This window comes from Archocentrus centrarchus, chromosome 4 (genome assembly GCF_007364275.1).
Source record: "Archocentrus centrarchus isolate MPI-CPG fArcCen1 chromosome 4, fArcCen1, whole genome shotgun sequence".
Taxonomy (NCBI): Eukaryota; Metazoa; Chordata; class Actinopteri; order Cichliformes; family Cichlidae; genus Archocentrus; species Archocentrus centrarchus.
This window is the reverse complement of record NC_044349.1, coordinates 33,723,491-33,745,390: the sequence shown is the minus strand read 5'-3', so window position 1 is coordinate 33,745,390 and position 21,900 is coordinate 33,723,491. Positions and strand designations below refer to the sequence as shown.

Here is a 21,900-nt window from a genome sequence, read left to right as displayed (position 1 = left end):
GGGCTGAGTTTTATCATGTTTATTTACCAAATTTAAACAGACACAGGTCAACACTGTAAAAAAATAGTTGTGTTACTGGGTAGCATAGTGGTGTTGTGGTTAGCACTACTACCTCACAGCTAGAATAGCTATCTGATAGTCAGGGTTCAATTCCACCTTAGCCCAGGACTCTTGCTGGGTGAGGTTTGTATATTCTCCCTGTGTCTGTATGGGTTTCCTCTCACAATCTGAAGACATGCAGTTACTGGGGTTAGGTTAATCAGTCTCTCTAAATTGCCCACAGGTGTGAATCGTTGTCTGTGTCAGCCCTGCAACAGGCTGGTGACCTGTACGGGGTACATGAAAAGGATAGGGGGAACTGATTGATCAAAAGACATTTTATTTTTTCATGGACTATAAAATATAAGTTTGGTCAATTAGAACATGCAATTTAGTTCAATTGGAAATGGAGTGCTTACTTAACAGGCTGAGTTAAATAAACTGTTTCATTACTTAAAAAATTTAAGGCAACGAGTTACCTTGATTTTTTTAAGTAGATTCAACTTATCCAGGTTTACAGTGTAGCTTAGTCTTGCTTACTCACTTTGTGGTTGTTGTACCTATTCAGTGTTATGCTTAGCATTAATTTACACTGCTTTGTGGATGACACCCAGCTCTATTTATCCACCAAACCTAACTCATAATTCCCATCCTCCTCCCTCACCACCAGCTTGTCTGAAATCAAGTCTTGGTTCACCACAAATTTTCTTAAATGAAACAGTGATAAAACTGAGTTCCTTCTTGTTGGAACAAAATCCATTCTATCCAAAGTCGACAGTTTCTCCCTCACAACTGACAACTCCTCAGTTTTCCCCTCCCCTCAGGTTAAGAGTCTGGGTGTCATCCTCGACAGCACTCTATCTTTCCACTCCCATATCAATAATATTACTCGGACTGCATACTTTCATCTCCGAAACATTAATTGTCTCCGCCTCTCCCTCTCCCCACATACTACCTCCATCCTTGTCAATAGTCTTCTTACCTCCCGTATTGACTATTGTAATTCTCTTTTATTTGGCCTCCCTCTCAAATCCCTCCATGTGCTTCAAATGGTTCAAAATTCAGCCGCTCGCATTATCACTAAACCCCCCCTCATTTCAGCACATTACTCCAGTCCTACAGCAGCTCCACTGGCTCCCAGTTCAATTCCAAATTCAATTCAAAATTCTTCTAAATACATTTAAAGTCATCCACAGTCATCTTCTTCTCATCGCCTCCTCCTAATGAATCAGTAACAAAAAAAACAGTGTTGAAAGTAAGTAGCCTAATGCTCCTAAATTACTGACTCCAAAGCTCTCTGAAACTTAAACAGAGAAACCTGTATAATACATATTTGAGACAGGGCCACACCTAGTACAGCCTGAGCCAAAACCTGATTATAAAGGTTCAACACAGACACACAGAGATGGACTCTGGGTTCGTTTAAAGCTGAGGACAGTGAATCAGTTACTGACTGTATCTCCCAGAGTCTGGCAGCTTCTGCATGATGGGAATATTACTGTAAGTTTCAGCTCAGTCTCAGGTGCCAGCAGGTCCAACAAGGCTCCATCCTGAGCTTTGTCACTGAGGATTAAAGGCATCCAGACTTTGTTCAGACCGGTATACTTTTATTTTACATTGATCATCAGTGTGATGCAGCTTATATGAAGTACTGAACTCGCAGATATTGAATATGGATGCATTTAAGCTAATCGGGATAATTATTGGGAATCTGTGGCTGAAAATAATCATTTTACTCAACTAGTAACTTAATAATCCTTGACAAAACTCATATTTCTGCCATAACATCATAAAATGATGTTATGGCAGAAATATGAGTTTTTATTAAAAATAGTGACCGCTTCACTCCAATATCCACTAACATTTGCACAGTAACTTTAAGTCACTCACTGACTTATTAATCTCTCTCTCTCTCTCTCTCTCTCTCTCTCTCTCTCTCTCTATATATATATATATATATATATATATATATATATATATAGAGAGAGAGAGAGAGAGAGAGAGAGAAAACGATGATAACAACCTTCTCGACCTGCTAGTAGGTGGCCCTATAGTTCTGATTACCTTAATAATGTCTATTTAATGGCAATAACACTTTCAGTCTTGTCAGGAAAGCACACTAGTGCCTCTACTTCCTCAGGAGGTTGAGGCATGCTGGACTTGGAAGCTCAGTTCTCTCCTCATTCTACAGATGTGTGGTGGAGAGCCTCCAGAAGCTGCTCTGCAGAGGGTGGTGAAGGCTGCACAGAGGACTGTTGGAGTCAGCTTCTCCACCACCACCGACATTTACACCTCCAGATGCAGGAAAAGGGCCATCTGCATCCTAAAGGACCTGTAAGACTTTTGAACTTTGGTGGGGCTGTGTAGCTGTAGTGCTCTTGCACAACTCTGCACACACACAACTCAGTGTTGTGGCATCACGTGTCACTACCTTTACTCCATCTCAACTTGTTTATTTTATATTATTTGTATTTGTTCAGTTATGTATATGTGTATGGTATGGGTATGGATGTATGTATGTACATGTGTATATGTGTAAGTATGTGTGTATATGTATATATGTTTTTCTTTTGTATTATTGCTAATTTACATTTATTCTTCTTTGAGGGCTACACTGGGACCTGGTATGTGCACTGTGGCATAATGAATGTTTTGGGGTGGCATGTGTGAAATTGCTCAAGGCATCAACAGACACTCACTGACTCAAACAAATCACAAGCAAAGCACAATACAACATGACTGACAACCAGACACGCCCACAAGTGTTTTTTTGGTTTTTTTTTTGGGCTGCATTTTGTGTAATAAACACCAGACTTGTCCCACAGGTCGCTGCGGGGGGGGGGGGGGGGGGGGGGGGGGGGCAGGTTAAAAGAAACTTATTCTGTCGTTTCCAGCTCCATATTTTGGACTTGGACTTTAATAGAGTGGCTTTGTTTTCTTCACAGTAATATAATAATGTCATGGTTACAGAATTGAGACCCAAAATAAATGCAGATTACGCAGCACTAGGAAAACTTCTTTTACAAGAGAGCTGACACCGGGACGAGTCGTGGACTGATACGATGGCCAAGCAACCAGTGAGATTCTGCGTTTTATATTTAAATGGCCAGTTTCACCTTTATACTATGCCTATGGGCTGGACAACAGCTGATGACATGACGGCTAATGTAACATCTGCTTCTTCTCATTATCAGACCTTACGGTTTACCCCACCTGCAAAATCCCACTTAAAGATAATGCCTAGATTATCTTTTAAAATCTAAGGTTAGTGTGTTGCTATAGCTTATTCATGCATATGAGATCACAAGAACAGCTGGGTGTGGTATAATGTTACACGGATTCGCCTAGTATATGCCACACCTGCACAAATTCATTATAGTCAGGGCGTCACCTGTACTGCATGTCTGTAACGTCCATGTCTTAAGTAGGTGCTAGTGAAACTAGAATGTTAGTTGGCCGAGTCGTTTGATTGCTTATAACCTGATAACGCGAAGCTCTCTTTGTCACCGGCGAGACTCATCTCGGACGCTTCTTCAGTCATGATTCGGGATCGATGGCTCGTGTTTGTGTTGCTACTGTTTGTGGTGAGTCCACAAAGAGTTTCGTGTCTATTAGAACGGCTGTATTTTTCCACAGACATTCTGACCGCTTTAGTTTAGTTTAGTACTGTGTTCTATAGAATTCAGCATAGAATGCTATAAAAAAAATGCATTCCGTGATTAATCGAGCATTTTGAAGTGGAATTACGTCACATTAAACAGTTTATTGGGCTGTTGGAAGCGAAACCGTTTTACACAGTAGCTTTATTGACTTTAACCTCTGCCTTAACTAAGCCAGTTCACACTGATTGATTATTATTGTTTTGGTGTTGGTATCATTTGAATCAAGATGCAATTCAGATGAGAAAAAAAAATTGCCATTCAGATTGCATACTCAAAACAAAAAAAACTGTTATTATTGTAGGGTCTTCACCTTGCATTATAAAACACATTTAGGCCATTGTACAATAAATACATGTAAATTTAGTTTAATAGTTAAATAAGTGTGGGAAGTAAAGCAATGACCTCTCAAATGAATACTAAGTTGTTCTTGTCATTAGGGTTGATCAAGGATAGTCTCTGTGCTCAGACTGAGTTCTTTGTTGTCAGTAAAAGTGTATGACCACTCCCTTTTTTTTCTCATCATACCTCTGCTATTATCCTGACATGCTACAACTGAACAGTTAAATCTTCCAGGAGTGGCAGGGTGTGCCGGCCTTTCCCGGAAAGCCAGCAGCTTTATATTCCCTGTAAGGTGCATGTTTTCACATGCAGCCTTTTACAGCACCTTAATTCAATTAAATTCATTTCAGTTAAATTTAATTTATATAGCGCCAAATCACAACAAAGAGTTGCCTCAAGGCACTTTATACTGTAAGGTACAACAATACAGAGAAAACCCAACACTCAAAACGACCCCTTTATGTGCAAGCACTTGGTGACATTGGCATAGAAAAATTCCCTTTTAACAGAAAGAAACCTGCAGCAGAACCAGGATCAGGGAGAGGCAGTCATCTGCTGCGACTGGTTGGGGCTAAGGGGAGAGAGACTCTGGCTCTCGGTAGAAGAGAGCCAGAGATTAATAATAACAACTAGTGTTTAATAAATGCAGAGTGGGGTAAAAACAGAGTAAAAAGAGGTGAATGAAAAGAAACAGTCAGTGCATCATTGGAACCCCCAAGCAGCCTAGGCCTATTTCAGTATAACTAAGGGAGGGTTCAGGGTCACCTGATCCAGCCCTAACTATAAGCTTTATCAAAAAGGAAAGTTTTAAGCCTAATCTCAAAATAAAAATAGAGAGGGTGTCTGTCCCCTGAATCCAAGCTGGAAGCTGGTTCCACAGAAGAGGGGCCTGAAAGCTGAAGGCTCTGCCTCCCATTCTACTCTTAAGTATCCTAGGAACCACAAGCAAGCCAGCAGTCTGAGAGCAAAGTGCTCTATTGGGGTGATATGGGACTATGAGGTCTTTGAGATAAGATGGGGTCTGATTACTCAAGACCTTGTATGTGAGGAGAAGGATTTCAAATTCTATTCTAGATTTAACAGGGAGCCAATGAAGAGAAGCCAATATGGGAGAAATCTGCTCTCTCTTTCTAGTCCCTGTCAGTACTCTAGCTGCAGCATTTTGGATCAGCTGAAGGCTTTTCAGGGAGCTTTTAGGACAGCCTGATAATAATGAATTACAACAGTCCACCCTAGAAGTAATAAATGCATGAATTAGCTTTTCAGTATCACTCTGAGAAAGGATGTTTCTGATTTTAGAAATATTGCGCAAATGCAAAAAAGTGGTCCTACATATTTGTTTAATATGTGCATTGAAGGACATATCCTGGTCAAAAACGACACCAAGATTTTTCAGGGGTTATTATTATGATCTTTTGTCTCATGTTCATCTTTTAGTGTCTGACCCAAATGTTTTCAGTCTACAGCAAAAATAAAGTGATCAAATACGGGGTCCCACAGTGGTCAATGTTAGGGCCACTTTTCTTCCTTGTATATGTTAATGACTTAATGTTCACTCATCTAGTATTTTATATAAAGTAATATGTTTTTCTGATGATAGAAATCTATTTTTGTCTCATAAAAAATAGATTCCAACATATTATGAATGACGAAATGATAAAGGTGGATGTCGGGTTTAAATATAATAAATTATCGCTAAATGTTAGCAAAATTTATATATTTATTTTAGGGGTTCACTTTAATGAATTTCTGAATTTTAAGAGGCATATTGATAAACTAATGAATAAATTATCTAAATGTGTTGATTAATTTTTTTTTTTAATTGAGGCAATTTCTTCCATGTGAAGCATTACTTACCTTGTTCTGATCACTGTTTGAGCGTCACTTAAATTATTGTAGTATATGGTGCAATGCTTATTACCCATTTATCTTGAGAGACTACAGACTTTACAAAAGAAAGTTATCAGCCATATCATGGTCATGGAGGCTTCCTCTGATACTCTTTCATGTTTGCAGACTTCAGAAGTTACCTGAATGTAACATCTTTCATAATGCCTATGTAATGAAATAGTAGCAATGTAGTATCTAATCTAAATCTGGTGTTTGGCCCCTGTTTGTAAGCTGTGTTTTGCTTTTTTTGGAGTCCCATTGATTGAAAGATGCTTCACAGTATAGATCAAAATTAACCCAAACAGGGGCATTGAAAACAACCGACGTGTTGTTGAAGGTAAAGAATTCATTTATTCCCACAGCAGCTGAATCTTTCATCTGATACTGCTCAATTAAGTTGCATTTCATTTGCTAAAGACAAAATTAAAAGCAAGAAGATAGACAAAAAAACTTGCAGACTGCCATTTTAAAGGCCTGTTTTTTTAAAAATAAAATAAAAAAATAATAATTTGCATCCTTTTATGACCATGTTAAGTTCTCCAATTATGTTTAAATGCCTGAAAGTAGGGGACTGTGTATAACATAAATATAACTTCATTAGTGGCACAGAAGTCATTCTGTTTGAGTATCAATATTTTCCGAAGTGTACAAAGAGTACCGTATTTTTCGGACTATACGTCGCTCCGGAGTATAGGTCGCACCAGCCAAAAAATGCATAATAAAGAAGAAAAAAACATATATAGGTCGCACTGGACTATAAGTCGCACTTTTTTTTGGGGGGGGGTTGATAGAATCCGAGACCCAGAGCACAAATTCCATCTTGAACGGCAATTTAAAATAATAATGGATTAAAGAACAGGACGAACACGGTTACGCCTACGTTATGCTAACGTAGCACATTCAGCTACATGACGCACAACGAACACGTGTTCGGTATGTTAACGTAATTAAGTTATTCAGATAACCATAGCATAAAGAACATACTAACAAGTTAACCAAACCATCAATCCATTGAATTCTTCATCCTCGGTGTCACTTCTAAACAATTCCGTACACTCCGTAGACGAAGCGCCGCTTCCTCTTCTGTGTCGCGTTAGTCAGACTCGTCGTCAGCTGCAGTTCCAATTATTCCAGCCTTTCTGAATCCCAACAGGATGGTTTGTCACTGAAGCCCATGTTTTCTTGATCCATCCAATGACTTCCAGGAAAGTTGGGTGGCGCATTCTCCCAGTTGCCGTTAAGCTGTGCTCTCCATCCATCATCCACTGCGCCCACAGGTTACGCAAGACTGTCTTAAAGCTCCAGTTCACAGAGATGTCAAGTGGCTGGAGTATTTTGGTTCATGTTATAAATGTCACATATACGTCGCTCCGGAGTATAGGTCGCACCCCCAGCCAAACTATGAAAAAAAGTGCGACTTATACTCCGGAAAATACGGTACTCTTTTTTTTTTTTTTCCCTCTCCTGTTCCCAAAAAGTGTACAAAGAAAATGTTATGTTTTCCGTGACATTTAATTTCACCTGGTTCTTTGGTATTTTAATGTAATAGGAAGTATTAAAAACAAATTGTGGTGTTGAAAAATGCTGGAAAACTTGATATCAAATATACTTTTTACCATCTATTAAAACATTATATTGTTGCACTAATGAACAGATACACCTTAGAATTTATAAACTGATATGAATTTGAATATGTACTGCACTGCATGCACGCAAAATATACATGCTGCCACACTGTACACAGTGGCAGTCGAGCAATTGCCATCTGAATAGCCGGTTTTGTGCCAAAAAAGGGATCCTCTGCCAAAAAGTGATTTCCGGTATTTGAAAAAAAAATTATTGCTGGTATTTGTATTGTTATAAATGCTATAATCTGTCAACATATCTCAAACACTGTCTCTCATGAATGATATCAGTTCATTTTGAATCATAAAGAACATTCCTGTCAGATGGTAGAAGCTGCAATCAGTTTTTGGCAACACCTGCCACCAGTGTTGCCAACTTAGTGACTTTTCAGACCCCCCTTGTGCCTTTTTTTTTTTTCCCCAAAAAAGCAACTAGTGACAAATTTAGTGATTTATTTATTTTTTTTCTGGTGACGTCGGCGACTTTTGAAGAGTTTTGGAGATAGGCCTGATACCTGAAATCCTCCGATGTCGTCATGTTTTGTGTACATGCAGCGCTTGTACCGCATCCCTACGTACACTATGGCATCACCTGAACCAGAATTCATCTTTTAGCAACTTCTAGCGACAGGTGACAGCAAGTTTTTTTTTTTTACACAAAATTTGGCCGCCAATCACCAGATTACGCACAAACAATACAGGTCAGCATAGATGAAAAAACACCAGGAACATGTAGAATTAAGGTAAATACAGTTTCCATTTTTGGTTTGGCTTTTTCGAACAATGCTTCCACTTCCTTATTGAATTTATCTCCCAGCTTATGGTTTGTACGCGTTGGAAAATGTTGATAATTGTGAATGATGCCCAAGGGTCCATTGTAAAGTAACTGCATTTGTTGCATTTCAGGTCCAGGCTGTTGTGGCAAAAGACAAATCTGGAGACAGTCTGGTTAGAAAAAGAAGAAACTGGCTTCCCCCACCAGTAAAACTGGTAGAAAATGAAGACCACACAAAAAAGGCATCGGTTGCCAGAGTGAGTCTTTGGTCTTTGACTTCATGCCCCTTTTTGATTTTTTTTATTTATTCACAGTGTAAAAATCATAATATACATTATATTAAGGTATTTAACATACTATGTGCTTATTTAAAGTCTAATCCCCTATTTATGATTGAAACATAAATAGGGGAATGATACAAGGTGGCTTGTTCCAGCTCTAGCTTTGTCAAAAAAAAGGATATTTTGAAAAAGCAAAAGAAAAGTTTGAAGCCTAATCTTAAAAGCAGACATAGTGTCTGTCTCCCAAACCTAAAACTGGGAGCTGGTTCCATAGGAGAATGGTCTGAAAGCTGCAGGCGGGGCTTCCTGTTGTACTTTGGAAACTCTAGGAACCACAAGTAAGCCTGCATTCTGAAAAAAGGTATAAAATCTGGATTTTATAGGGAGTTTCTCTCAGGTTACTGTTAGTACTTTCCCTTTTTTGAAACAACTAGAGGACATCTGATTAAAAAGGAAGTTAATCTGTGACTCTTGTTTATTCTGTGAGTTAAGATTCATATCCTAGTCAAACATGGTTTCTAGGTTCCTCCCTGTAGTACAGAGGGCAAAGGAATGCTATCCAGAATGCTTATATTGTTATGTGTGTAGGTTCTCAGTCATCCAGGTCATAGAGCTTGAAGACTTATTTTTTGTTTTTTGAAGACGTTTCACGTCTTATCTGAAAGGCTTCTTCAGTTCTGTTATAATGTAAGGGCCAAATACAATAACTTTAGTTCTCTCTGTGTTTCTAAGTAGAAACCAAGATGATCTTTTTAGAGAGACAGATATTTAAGTATTGAAACTAACTTTGTGTGGATGTGTTGTTTTTGTTGTCCTATAATTATAATTACACCATGTTTAGCTTCTCATCTCATTTTCAGATTCATTCAGATTTTGATGATGGAAATGGGAATCTCAGGTACTCCCTGAAAGGTCGTGGTGCAAATCAAGATCCCTTCCATGTGTTTGTAGTTGACCCTAGAACTGGAAATATTCGTGTTACCCAAAGGCTTGACAGAGAGTTCATCAGTGTTTATAATGTGAGTAATACAAAACAACAGTTATTTCCCATCATGAGATTTAGTTATGGTTGCTTTTCATATCAACAGCTTAGATAAATATTTGTCAGGTATTCACTATACATGATGTAATACATGTCTGTAAATGTATCTGCTGAGAAATATTTTTGTTTCAGCTGTATGGTGTTGCTACGTACAATGATGGCACTCTGGCAGAGCAAAACATACCCATACGTTTCGAGGTTGTTGATCAGAATGACAATGCTCCGGTGTTTGAAGATGTAATTGTTGGGAAGGTGGATGAGCTTAGCCCTCCAGGTTAGTGTTTCTTTTTTGTGTACATTCCTCGCTAATCACCATCTTGCATGTCCTGGCTCTACAGTCCCACATGACTAGTATTAAATAAAAAAAATGAAAACAGTGAAAAGAGAGTTGTTTTTGTTTTGTTTTTTTTTCTTGTTACATCACCCCGTGGATTAAAGTTTTACAAATAGTGTTACACTGATACTGAACATACTGTATCATGAAGGTCAAGTAAACATGTAAAAATATATAGCCTAATGTTTTTAGAAATGTATAGTGAGAAGTTTTTTGTTTTTTTTAATGTACATAAGCTGTGATGGGTTATGATGATGCTGTTATCAGAATACATCAGGGTCAGTTATTCTGAGGGAATGGAAATCCTCTAAAATGGCTCAGTGATATGGTCTCCTGTATTTATCTTGAAGAGATTCAATACTCTCTGGCAGACCCTCAGGATAAGTTCCTTGATGTGTGCGGTCCTTTTAATAGGTACATAGAAAGTAATGCGCCTAAAGGATTATTCTGACCATTCAGAACTGTTTTTCTTTTTTCTTATTTCTTTTATAGTGCGCTGTCCATACCACATTGCTCTTTGAACTGCCTGTTGACCCTTAGGTCTCTGTCTTGCGCTTAATTGCCCACATTGGACTGGCACGCACATTTTTATCCTCTTTTGTCAATATACTCACAGGCTGACTGTTTTGACTTTTTTTGTAGTTGTTTGTTTTTTTGTTTGTTTCTTCTTTTCATCTCCTTCATTTTTTTTAATTCTGAGAAATTATAAATAAAGTATTTAAAAAAATACATCAGGCTCTCAGGGGCATTTCTGCACAGCCTGCTGCACCTGGGTTCTTGTCTGGTGTGGTAGATCCCAGCCTCTATTGAGCTTGTTCTTGCGCACACATATAATGTATGTATATATGTGCAGTTTATTAACAAATCTTTTTCATTTCATGCTATGTTTACAGGGACTTTAGTTATGAAACTGATGGCAACGGATGCTGATGAACCAAACAATACTAATTCTCAGATTGCTTATACCATCATAGACCAGAACCCGCCTGATGATATGTTTTACATGAACAGTGATGGGTCCATCTTCGTCAAAAAAACTTTGGACAGAGAGGTATGAAATACACCCAAACCAGTTTTAGGGCTGGGAGAGAGCTGTGATGATGATGTATGTATATGACTGATGTATGTGACTTTAGTGACAGTGATACAGTTTTGTGTGTGTGTGTGTGTGTGTGCGTGTGTCTTTAAAATTGAGAATAACATAGTATTTGATATAGCTTATTTCTAAAATTTCTAAACAATAAATGAAATTCCACACTTCAGCTGATGGTCAGCTAGAGTTGCCAGTCAATCATAACGGTGTTAAAAGTTTATTTTATATATATATATATATATAAATAAAATCGTGGTGTACATGGTCTATTATTAGTCTGTAATTTCAGAGCTGTAGTCAGTATACTCTGACGGTAAGAGGCCAGGACCTAAATGGTGCACCAGGGGGAAACACTGCAGCTGGCACTGTTACTATAAATGTCGGTGATGTGAATGACAACCTTCCAACTCTGGAGAAAGACCAGGTAGTTTCCTTTCTTGTACTCTTCTAAATCAACCGTATAAGGGTGTTAGAAAAAGTTCCCAATGCTAATTAATACATTTCAGTAATATAAATATCTGAACATTTTTGCTGAAATGTACCCTAATACTTTCATGTTATATGTTCCACCTACAGTATGAAGGAAGCATTGACGAGAACACACAAGGTGTGGAGGTGATGAGAATCAAAGCAGAGGACCTGGACCTGAAAGACACTGACAACTGGGAAGCTGTGTTTGATATTATCAAAGGCAATGAGGCTGGGTATTTTAGCATTAAAACAGACCCCAAGACAAATGAGGGGATCCTAATACTTGACAAGGTACTGCAGTTTGAATTAGAAGAAATATGATTTTTTTTTTTTTTATTACAGTCTTTTGTACTACATGAAAAATTTTTACATTTCAGCATAGGGCATTAGTGGACTGGGAATTTATATAGCACTGGGTGGCTGTAGCTCAGTAGGTAGAGCAGGTCACCTACTGATCGGAAGGTCAGCGGTTCGAATCCTGGCTACTCCGGGCTACATGCCAATGTATCCTTGGGCAAGATACTTAACCCCAAGTTGCTCTCCGACCGTTCTGTCGGAGTATGAATGTGAGTGAATGTTAGTTAATTAAAAAAGCACTTAGCTTCATAAAAATGGAAGTGCTTGTATGAATGGGAGTGCATGGGTGAATGCAAACAGGTTGTATAAGCGCTTTGAGTGCTCATACTGAGTAGAAAAGCGCTATATAAGAACTAGTCCATTTACCACTTTTCTGCTCTTACTGATCACTCGATGATATTGACCCATGCAGTTCTTCATTCTGTGCTGCTTCATCTACGATATATTGCCTAAAGTATTCACTCGCCCATCCAAATAATTGAATTCAGGTGTTCCAATAACTTCCATGGCCACAGTTGTATAAAATCAAGCACCTAGGCATGCAGACTACTTCTACAAGCACTGTCAAAGAATGAGTCGCTCTCAGAAGCTCAGTGAATTCCAGTGTGGTACCGTGATAGGATGCCAGTCATGAAATTTTAAATATTCTACAGTCAACTGTTAGTGGGATTATAATAAAATGGAAGTAACAAATGCAAACATCTGTCATTATTATAATGAATGGTAACTGGTGTTCTCTGTGTTTGTACCTGCCCTCTGTACAGGCTGTGGATTATGAAGATGTAAAAAACTTTGAACTTGGACTATCTGTGAGGAACAAGGCTCCTCCATATATACCTGGGGTCAATGCTGGAACTTCTATTGGAGTGGGGGGAGGAGGCGGAGGAGGCGGAGGAGGGGGAGGAGGCGGAGGAGGCGGAGGAGCAGGGGCAGGATGGGGGGTGGGGGGTAGTATAGTGGGGGGAGGAGGGGTAGCAACTGGAGCTGCTGGGGGTTCTGGTGGGACATTTAAAACTTATCCCATCAAAGTCAATGTGAAGAACCAACCTGAGGGGGCAAGGTTTAACCCCACAGTCAAAGCCATTCCTATTTCTGAGAAAGGCACCTCCTTCAACATTAATCATGTGATTGCCAGCTACCCTGCAATAGATGGAGACACTGGAAAACCAGCTACGAATGTCAGGTGTGTTACAAGGTCAACACATGCACCTATACAAACACGTGCGCATGAAAACCACTACAATGTTACTTTTCGCCATCTATGCACAGTAATAACCAACACAGCTTATTTCTGCTGTAGGTATATCAAGGGGTCAGACCCTGGCAACTGGCTATCTATTGACCCAAATACAGCCGAGATCAAATTGAACAAGATGCCTGACAGGGAATCTCCAGACCTGGTCAATGGGACATATATTGCCAAAATATTGTGCATTTCAGAAGGTACACTCCTCCACAGTGCTGGCATTTAAAAAATTTGATATGTAAAAGTTGTATTCTTGAAAAGTAGTTGTGGAATTGCAACCTCTGATAGGGAGCCCCTTTATACCCCACAATGTGAAAATCAGAGCCATAAATGTGACACAATCCATGATCATTTTTGCTAAATATAATATTGTAAACAATATTCCTGATATTCTGTAGAGGAAAAAAAATCATTACTTTTTTGTTTTGCTTGTTTTTAAAGCCTGTCCTCTTTGGCAGCTTCTGCAATCAGAATCATGATCTGAATGCACTGTTGTGCCAAACAAAGCTCTATAAATTATCTATAGGCTCCTCTTGTTGTTTTCTTTTTATTTTATTTATTTGTGTGCATGTGTAATATGATATTTCCAGGTCAGAGAGGCAGGAAGGAAAATAGCAAGAATGAAAAAAGGAAAAGGGGAGAAAATAGGAGAAATAAGGAGACAAAGCACAGGTAGAAACACACAGCACCTGAGGGGGGACAGACACACAATCGTGTGTCTTTGTCATGAAACGTACCTAATAATGAGGGTGAGAAGGAAAAATTAATTACTTATTGTCAGTGTGCTGTGTGACTGAACACATATAATGCAACATAAATGCATGTCCACCACTAAATGCAACATCTGTAGAGTCTGCACAATGGCAGTTTGTTGCGAATAAAAACCAAACAGCAATTGAGCACTTAAATACATGTAAATTAACAAAATGAAAATTAGCTTTAGTGTTAGTTCCAACATATCATTAGCAAAGCAAAAAGTCGCTGAACTAATCTCTGAAGAAATTTAAGATAAATGGTGAACTTGTTTGTTTTTTGTTTTTTTGCCAGACATGCCTGGTAAAACAGCCACTGGCACCATAGCCATCCAAGTGGAAGATTTTAATGACCACTGCCCCACCTTGACAAGTGACATCCAGACTATGTGCACAACAGCGGATGCTGTTATTGTGACTGCTAATGATGAGGATGCATTTCCTAATGGACCTCCTTTTGTATTTGAGCTCCTCCCAGAAGGCACAGAGGGAAAATGGCAAGTGGAGCATCTCAATGGTGAGTAGAAAACCATCGCCACAATGTCCTAAAATGTAGTACCAAGCAGAGACCAAGCAGCCAGGTGGCCAAAGAAGCCATCGTGTGTGTGTGTGTGTGTGTGTGTGTGTGTGTGTGTGTGTGTGTGTGTGTGTGTGTGTGTGTGTGTGTGTGCGCACGCTTACTCTGCTTTCAATTTTGAAATCATGTATTGATAGTCATATGTCCATCCATCTGTCTGTCATGGAGTTGAGCCATGAAATTTAGGATGTGTTCTTTACTCTTCAAAGTTGTGTAGTGTGATAGTCGTATGTCTGTCCTTCTGTCCGGGTATCTGTCCACAAGTTCCCTTTCAGTCGATTCACTTGGTACAACACATAGAATATGGGATGTCATGCGCCAATGTGTCCTGGTTGAAGACACCTCTATTCACATGTTTAAGGCAGATAACCTGTGATGACATGTGTGGCCCCACCCACACACATATATCCAGTCACGCACCTGGGCTTGGTGAACAGCAACTTTTGAACCAAGGGATGACTGTGATGACTGGGCTATATATGTGCAGATGGGGCCGCACATTTGTCATTACAGGTCATCTGCCTTAAAGGTGTGAATAGAGGTGTATTCATCCAGGGTATGTGGAGGCATGATATCCCATACTATATGTGCTGTTCTCCTTCAGGGAACAGAAGTTACAGATATAACTGCTTGGTTTTAACTTTCTAGTTTATAGACTCCAAAACCACAAGGAGTTTAGCCATGAAATTTGGCATGGGTGTGTATTACTCTTCAAATATGAGCAACATGATATTCATATTCTTGGATGTTTGGTACCCTTTTGTAAACTCTGGCTGTATTAATCTGAAATAGAGAAAAATCAACAGATTTGAGGCTACTAATACTATAATATGCGCTAATGATATGCAGCCTATTTCTTGTGCCTGATTGGCTTAGCCTAACCATGTGATCATATTGTGCCGTGTGAATGGCTATATCTACTTAACCATTATTGACTGAAGTGGAGAAAGTCAGGATTCCTCATATCAAGCAACTGACCTAGGTCACTGAACACTGAAGCTAAATGGTGAGAAACTGGGAAATCCCAGATTTGTACATAAAGAGTCAGTCTATTTATAGTAACATCAGTTTTAGGCTGCAGCCTTATTGATTAGCCTTCCAAGACCTAGTAATTATGTGTTCTACAACTTGTACTTCCAGGGGATTTGTGCCACCTAAAGATTCTACTGCCAGGAGGCCAAGGTGGCCGCCAGTATTTTTAAATGATGATTTTATTTTTTAAGGGAAAAAGACTATCCAAACTTACCTGGTTGTGTGTGAAAAAGTAATTGCCAACCCTTGTAAAATCATGAATTAACCACATTTTTTGGAAAGCTGAGTTTCATTTCACTAGCTAGATTCAGGTCTGATCAATGCTAGACCCGTTGAATCAAAAAGTTACTTAAATAGAACCTGTGTGACAAAGGGAAGGAGGCTAAACAACCAATTCTAAAGAGAGCGCTGCCTCAAGAGAAGAGAAATATGAGATGAGAAAGATGATATTATTATTATTATTTTTATTAAGAACACTGTACCTGCTGTGAAATGTGGAGGAGTCTCGGTTGTGTTCTGGGACTGCTTTGCTGCATGTGCTGTCCAGCTTTGTCAGGTCATGGGACTATTCTGAAGTGGCCTTCTACAAGCCCTGATCTAAATCTTACTCTTCCATCACATATGTTAAAAACAAACATTATGCTGAGAATTTGGCTGTATTTAAAAATAAATTTCTCAGAATGAATGTTAGAAGTCATGGAGTGGCACATTGTCTCTCAGCGGACATGTTTACATAATTAGCTGAACTGCTCCTACTGGCTGCTTCTCTCTGTTGCTCGCAGACTTCTTCCTCAAAGGGGTAGATGCAGCACCCATTCCAGTTGCATTTAAAGCTGCACACCCAGAATCTTACATTATAGGGAAATGTCAGCATATGGGACAGTTAATATAGAAAGATATCGGCCTTAAGGTCATCTGATATTCTTAAGTTTTTAATTTTTGAAAATTAATAACATGAAAAAAATATGTGCTTAACTGATGAGTCATTTGAAAATGGCTGCCACTTTGTTAGGTACACTGTGCCCACTATCTCAGATAAATGGACTAGTCCTTGTATAGCGCTTTTCTACTCTAATGGATCACTCAAAGTGCAAAGATACAGTACACTTGTGTCCTAATAAAGTGACTAGCTACTTGTTTATGAGCTGTCTCCCTTCAACTTTTTTAGCCAATCTATTTACCTCCAAATTTTTATTAGCAGCAGCAAGCTGTAGCAGTAACAACAATCCCATTGCAGTTTCTGTAGTCATTGCAATTTCTCCAGAAATTGCTCCAGAAATTGCACAGGCTAATATTACATTTGATACTGTACTGTACTATTGGAATGAGAGTATGTACGGAAATTTTAGACAAGGCACTTAGGTACAAAAAGGGCTTGTATGAATGCGTGTGATTGGCTGAATGAGGTTTATAGCAAAAAAAGCAAAAAAAAACAATAAGTCTATTTACTGTGGGCCTATCTGCCCAGCCACTTTATTAGTGGCTACCTACTTTTTTTAGGTGCTATCTCATTTCAGCCAACCTCATTTTTTAGCCAACCTTTTAGCAGCAAGCCACAGACCAAATATGGCAGCAGCAACAATCCCACCACAATTTCTCCAGAAATTGCATGGTCTTGTTCATATTAATTTAAGTTTTCATTAAGTTTCACATGTTTTTCTGGTTTCTGACAGACACTGCAGCTATCTTGCGGTCTCAGGAGCCTGTGTGGCCTGGTATCTATGCAGTGGAGTTTTTGGTGAAGGATCAGCAGGGACATGCCTGTCAAGAACCACAGAAAATGAGGGTCCAAGTTTGCACCTGTGAGAACGGAGTCACGTGTGGAAAACGAGGCGCCACCAAAGGAGTGGAATTAGGACCTGCAGGCATTGGGCTGCTAATGCTAGGCTTGTTACTGTTATTGCGTAAGTGTTAAATCTGCTGTATATGTTTTGGTTTTTGATGCCTTGAGCTGGTTTTCCCCTTCCTCAACTTTTTTTGAGGAAAACCTTTACTGTGTTACTTTACTATGTACAAAAACTATAGCTCCTTCTTTGGAGGATTACTATAGCCCTCACACCATACTTTGGATGCTTAAAGTTTAGTAAAACTTGTTTTTGCAGTTATTCCTCTGCTGCTACTCTTCTGCCAATGTGGAGGCCCTGCAACTTTCCCAGACGTCTTTACTAAAATGCCTTTTGACACAAAGTCACACCTCATTAACTACCACACTGAACATCAGGGAGAGAACACGGTGAGAATTGCAATGTTTTCACTGCACTGAAGAATACACATGGTGATGTCTGCATGAAAGTTGCATCAGAGGGATTTTTGACTAAATTAGAAAATACTTAACTTTGTTCTAACATTTCAATTTGTGGCACATGTCTAGGAGGTACCACTACTGAACTTACCAACACAACTGGATGGAGACACCATAAATATAGGCATGGCTCAAAAACCTGTAGCTATGGCACCACTAGGAAGTTTCGATTTCCCACAATCTGTCACTTCCATTAATGGGATGAATGGGGCTGCCTATCAAGGTGGGCACATAAGGGACACTTGGGGTATGAACCAACAGGACCCAAGTGGTTTCTACTCTGAGATTGAGACCAGAGAATCATTGGGAGGTGGAGGAGCATATGATGGCATTGCCCTGCCAGACCACTTCTTGAGACAGTATTACAGTCAGGTAAGAAATCCCATCAATTGGAAAGGCTCTATAGCCAATTAAAAGCAAAGCAAAGACTGACAGAGAGGTTTTGAGGAGCCCTTAAAGCTAAAAACTTTTCTAAAATTGTTAATGTTAATTTCTACTTTTAAAAAGCATGCAGAAATGTCTTTCTAGATGCACAAAAGAGATTTGGAAAAAGGAGTAATGATTTCCCTTTTACTTCAACAGATGACTAATGGAAATGAAAACCTTGGCGTGAAGGACAGTTTGTTGGTGTATGACTATGAGGGCCTGGGGTCCTCTGCTGGTTCAATAGGGTGCTGCAGCCTTTTGGAGTCTGATAGTGATCTTCAGTTTCTCAATGACCTTGGACCAAAGTTCAAGACTCTTGCAGAGGTGTGCGGAGGCAAGAAAATTTCTTACGATAACAAACAAGTGGTACCTTCTTTGTCTGGTGCCTCTGTCAATACTCAGACCTCAGTATTGAGTTTGAGTGCACAAAAGCTGTCCCCTCCACCCAAACTGGAGCCAGACAGACCCAAAGTGGAGCAGCACATGGTCAGGGAGACAACTGAGCATTCTGAAATTGTAAAGGAAAGCATGACTACAGTGAAGGACAGGATGAACACAATGAAAACAGGGTTGGCAAATCAAGGCCAGATGCTCCTAGTACAGCAGCAGCCTGTCTACTACACCACTACTCCTGTGTTGCAGCCAATGCATTATGTAGTCCAACCACAGGTTCAGAATACTGTGCTGCTGGCTGAAGCACCAACTACCAACCTTCAAGGCATGATATTGGTTAACAACACTCAATCTGGACCTGCCCAAGGAGTATTTGTTCAGGGACAGACACTCATGTCCAGTGGACAATCCATGATGGTTGTTGATGGCAAGGTCCCTGCAGGGTCAGTGAAGGTGCAAAAGGGGAGCCAGGCCTGCCTTATTAATGGAGGTCATCTACAGTCAGGAGGGCTTTCTGGATCTCAGAGAGTCCTGATGGTCGGAGAGCAGGTGGTTCAAGATGCTGGTGGTCTGTCAAAAAAAGATGAGGTCTTTGGCTCTGAAAGAATTCTGTACAAGAAGAGCAGCCAATCCATTGGCTCTAAGACAAGTAAGGTAGGGTCCTCTACTGCTACAGTGTGCACAGGCCCTGTCTACCACAAAGTACAGGAGACATTCACTGAATTGTGATCTGGGAAAATGCATTTTTAATAAAGTGGAAATTTTTGGTAAAGCTATGTGTCAGGTGTGTTTTTGCGATGGGTATTCAGTATATGCACGTGAGGTTGCTGGTGGAAGGTGTGCTGCTTAATTTTCTTGCATGTTGCATAGAAACATAACTAAACAACCTCTGTTAGTAAACTTGTTTGAATAGCAGCAAAAACCAAGGCCACTACTTGTCTTTCTGTGTTTTGCCTAATTGTAACAAGTGTGTCATGTGATAAACTTGTTACAATTAGTACCTGAAAGGATAAACTACTCAATATTTTGTTCATGGATTGGCATAATATGTTTTTACTGTATTTAATTACCTTGATTTTATTTATACAGCACCAATTCACAACAATAATTATGTCAAGGTAAGGTTAAAACCCCCACACAATTATTGATAGAAACCCAGTAATCAAAAGCTGGCAGTAAAAGTGGCAGGGGAAAACTCAATATTCAGTATTACAATTTGCTGCATGATATTTAATGTCTATAGCTTCCGTGTCCTATTATATTACACATCCTGTGCAGACTTGTTCTTACATTTCAGCTGCTATCGAGCACTGAGTAAAAAAGTCCAATTTGATTTTGAAGAGTTGTGGTCAGTTGATTTTTGAGAAGTTTTCTACACAGAACTGTACAAGGACTTTACTGGGATCTTTTTGAATCACCAGGGGCCTGTAATACAAAGTTCAGCATACTTACATACTTTCCTTAATCTAGCTTTAATAATCTTAACTTTAGCAATCAGGTGTGTTAAATAAATGTGCTGCATAAGTAAAAATATTCCTATGATGTCTGAGGCAATTTTAGCCATATTCACTGAGCTGTAAAAAAAAAAGCTATTAGTTATGTTTTTCTCTTACTATCTGTGCAACAAATTTCATGGGATCTTGGTAATGCATTTTTCCAGAGAATCAATTTGGTCCATCGCTGGTGGTTTTGTATGTGTTGATATCTTGAACAAAAAAATGCCTCAGTTAGGTTTGCAGCATAAGTTATCATGGCTATTTAAGATGTGTACTGAAAATCCAGGATTTATCTTGAAGTTACCTAGCAAAATCTTGCTTGGTAGTACAGGCCTCTGGTTAAGTATTTCACAATACTATGCAGGTGATGAAATGTTTATTGCAAATTGTTCAATTTAGTATTCAATACATTGCTATGAAAAAATATTGAGGTAAATCTCTTTTCACTCTGCATGTTTATACACCACTACTGTATTTAATCATAAGCAGTTATTAAATTCTATTCTATTTCCCCTCACCCAAACCGGTCACAGTAGATGACTGCCCCTCCCTGAGCCTGGTTCTGCCAGAAGCTTCTTCCTGTTAAAAGGGAGTTTTTCCTTCCTACTGTTGTTAGCATTTGCTTGCTTATAGGGGGTAATGTGATTGTTGGGGTTTCTTTCTAATATTTTAGGGTCTTCACCTTACAATATAAAGCACCTTGAGGCTACTATTGTTGTGAATTGGTGCTATACAAATACAATTGAATTAAATCCTTATCACATTAAATCCCAAAGCTGTTCTTATAGTGTAATGTATTTGTTTTCTTTCAAATGTGGAAACTTATATGTGTGTATATTAATTGGATTGTGTAAGTATGAGATAGTGATTGATGAAACTACTGTCAGCTTTAAGATAATTGGCTCCTTGCTAACATTGTACAACTTAAATTGCCAAAATGGTGCTGCTGTGGTGTAGGGAAATTCTCATATTGTTGTTCTTCAACCATTCAAATGAATGGGAGAGTGTGTCTAAACTTTTGACTGGTACTGTATTGGCAACGGTTTCATCTGTAGTTTTTTTTGGTTATCTGTGAGTGTGTTCGGGCTGGACTTATTTTTCCTGTTCATGCTAGATGGAGAGGTACAGGGAATTATACTCATAAGATTTCAAGTAATTAGGAGTAAATGTTATATATTGGGGGATCCTATGCTCATACTGATTTAAACCTATCTAAGGAGACTGAGCATTTAAACTGTTTTTAATGTAAAGGTAAAGGACTTGTAAAGGTTTAGTTTCAATGTGCTGTGGTTTCATTGTGCACATGCATGTCTGTGTACCTTTTTAATAGTTAGAAATTGTAAAAACTGGGATTCACTTATTACCATATATTTGAACAACAATCTAAGGGATGTATTATAAAAACATGTGTGCTTGCTTTAATAAAATCTTTGGTATGAAAAACTTTTAATGTCTACATGTGTTTTATGTTTTTGTCTCCTCATGATAGCATGGCTATATAGCACACTGATCCATGTAGAAAAGTTCATTTTCTCTTTGTATGTTAGATTTCCATCCCATACTATGTCAAGCCTTTTGTTTGTTTAAACGTTGAGGTCAGGACTCTATGTAGGCCAGTTAAGTTCCTCCGCACCAAACTCACTCATCCATATCTTTATGGACTGTTTTGTGCACTGGTGCATTAAGAGTTCTTTTCACTGGAACTAAGAGGCCGAGGCCAACTCCTGAAAAACAGCCCCACATCATAATCTCCCCTCCACCAAAGTTT

The 21,900-nt window shown here is 39.0% G+C and overlaps 1 protein-coding gene across 1 annotated transcript; it reads left to right on the top strand.

The window, feature by feature from the left end:
• Positions 1-3,427: 3,427 nt before the first annotated feature.
• LOC115778707 (desmoglein-2-like) lies at positions 3,428-21,577 on the top strand. Its single transcript, XM_030726950.1, has 14 exons — positions 3,428-3,623; positions 8,462-8,587; positions 9,472-9,630; positions 9,786-9,927; positions 10,881-11,038; positions 11,370-11,504; positions 11,657-11,842; positions 12,673-13,091; positions 13,209-13,351; positions 14,202-14,423; positions 17,189-17,419; positions 17,618-17,748; positions 17,887-18,189; positions 18,400-21,577. Exons 1-14 carry the CDS (start codon positions 3,579-3,581, stop codon positions 19,363-19,365), a joined length of 3,366 nt encoding a protein of 1,121 aa, XP_030582810.1. The 5' UTR covers positions 3,428-3,578; the 3' UTR covers positions 19,366-21,577.
• Positions 21,578-21,900: the final 323 nt, after the last annotated feature.

Coding starts and splice junctions, on each gene's coding strand:
- LOC115778707 (XM_030726950.1), top strand. CDS start 3,579: ATGATTCGGGATCGATGGCTCGTGTTTGTGTTGCTACTGTTTGTG. Junction 11,505..11,656: donor CAACTCTGGAGAAAGACCAG/GTAGTTTCCTTT, acceptor TTCCACCTACAG/TATGAAGGAAGCATTGACGA. Junction 13,092..13,208: donor AAACCAGCTACGAATGTCAG/GTGTGTTACAAG, acceptor TTTCTGCTGTAG/GTATATCAAGGGGTCAGACC.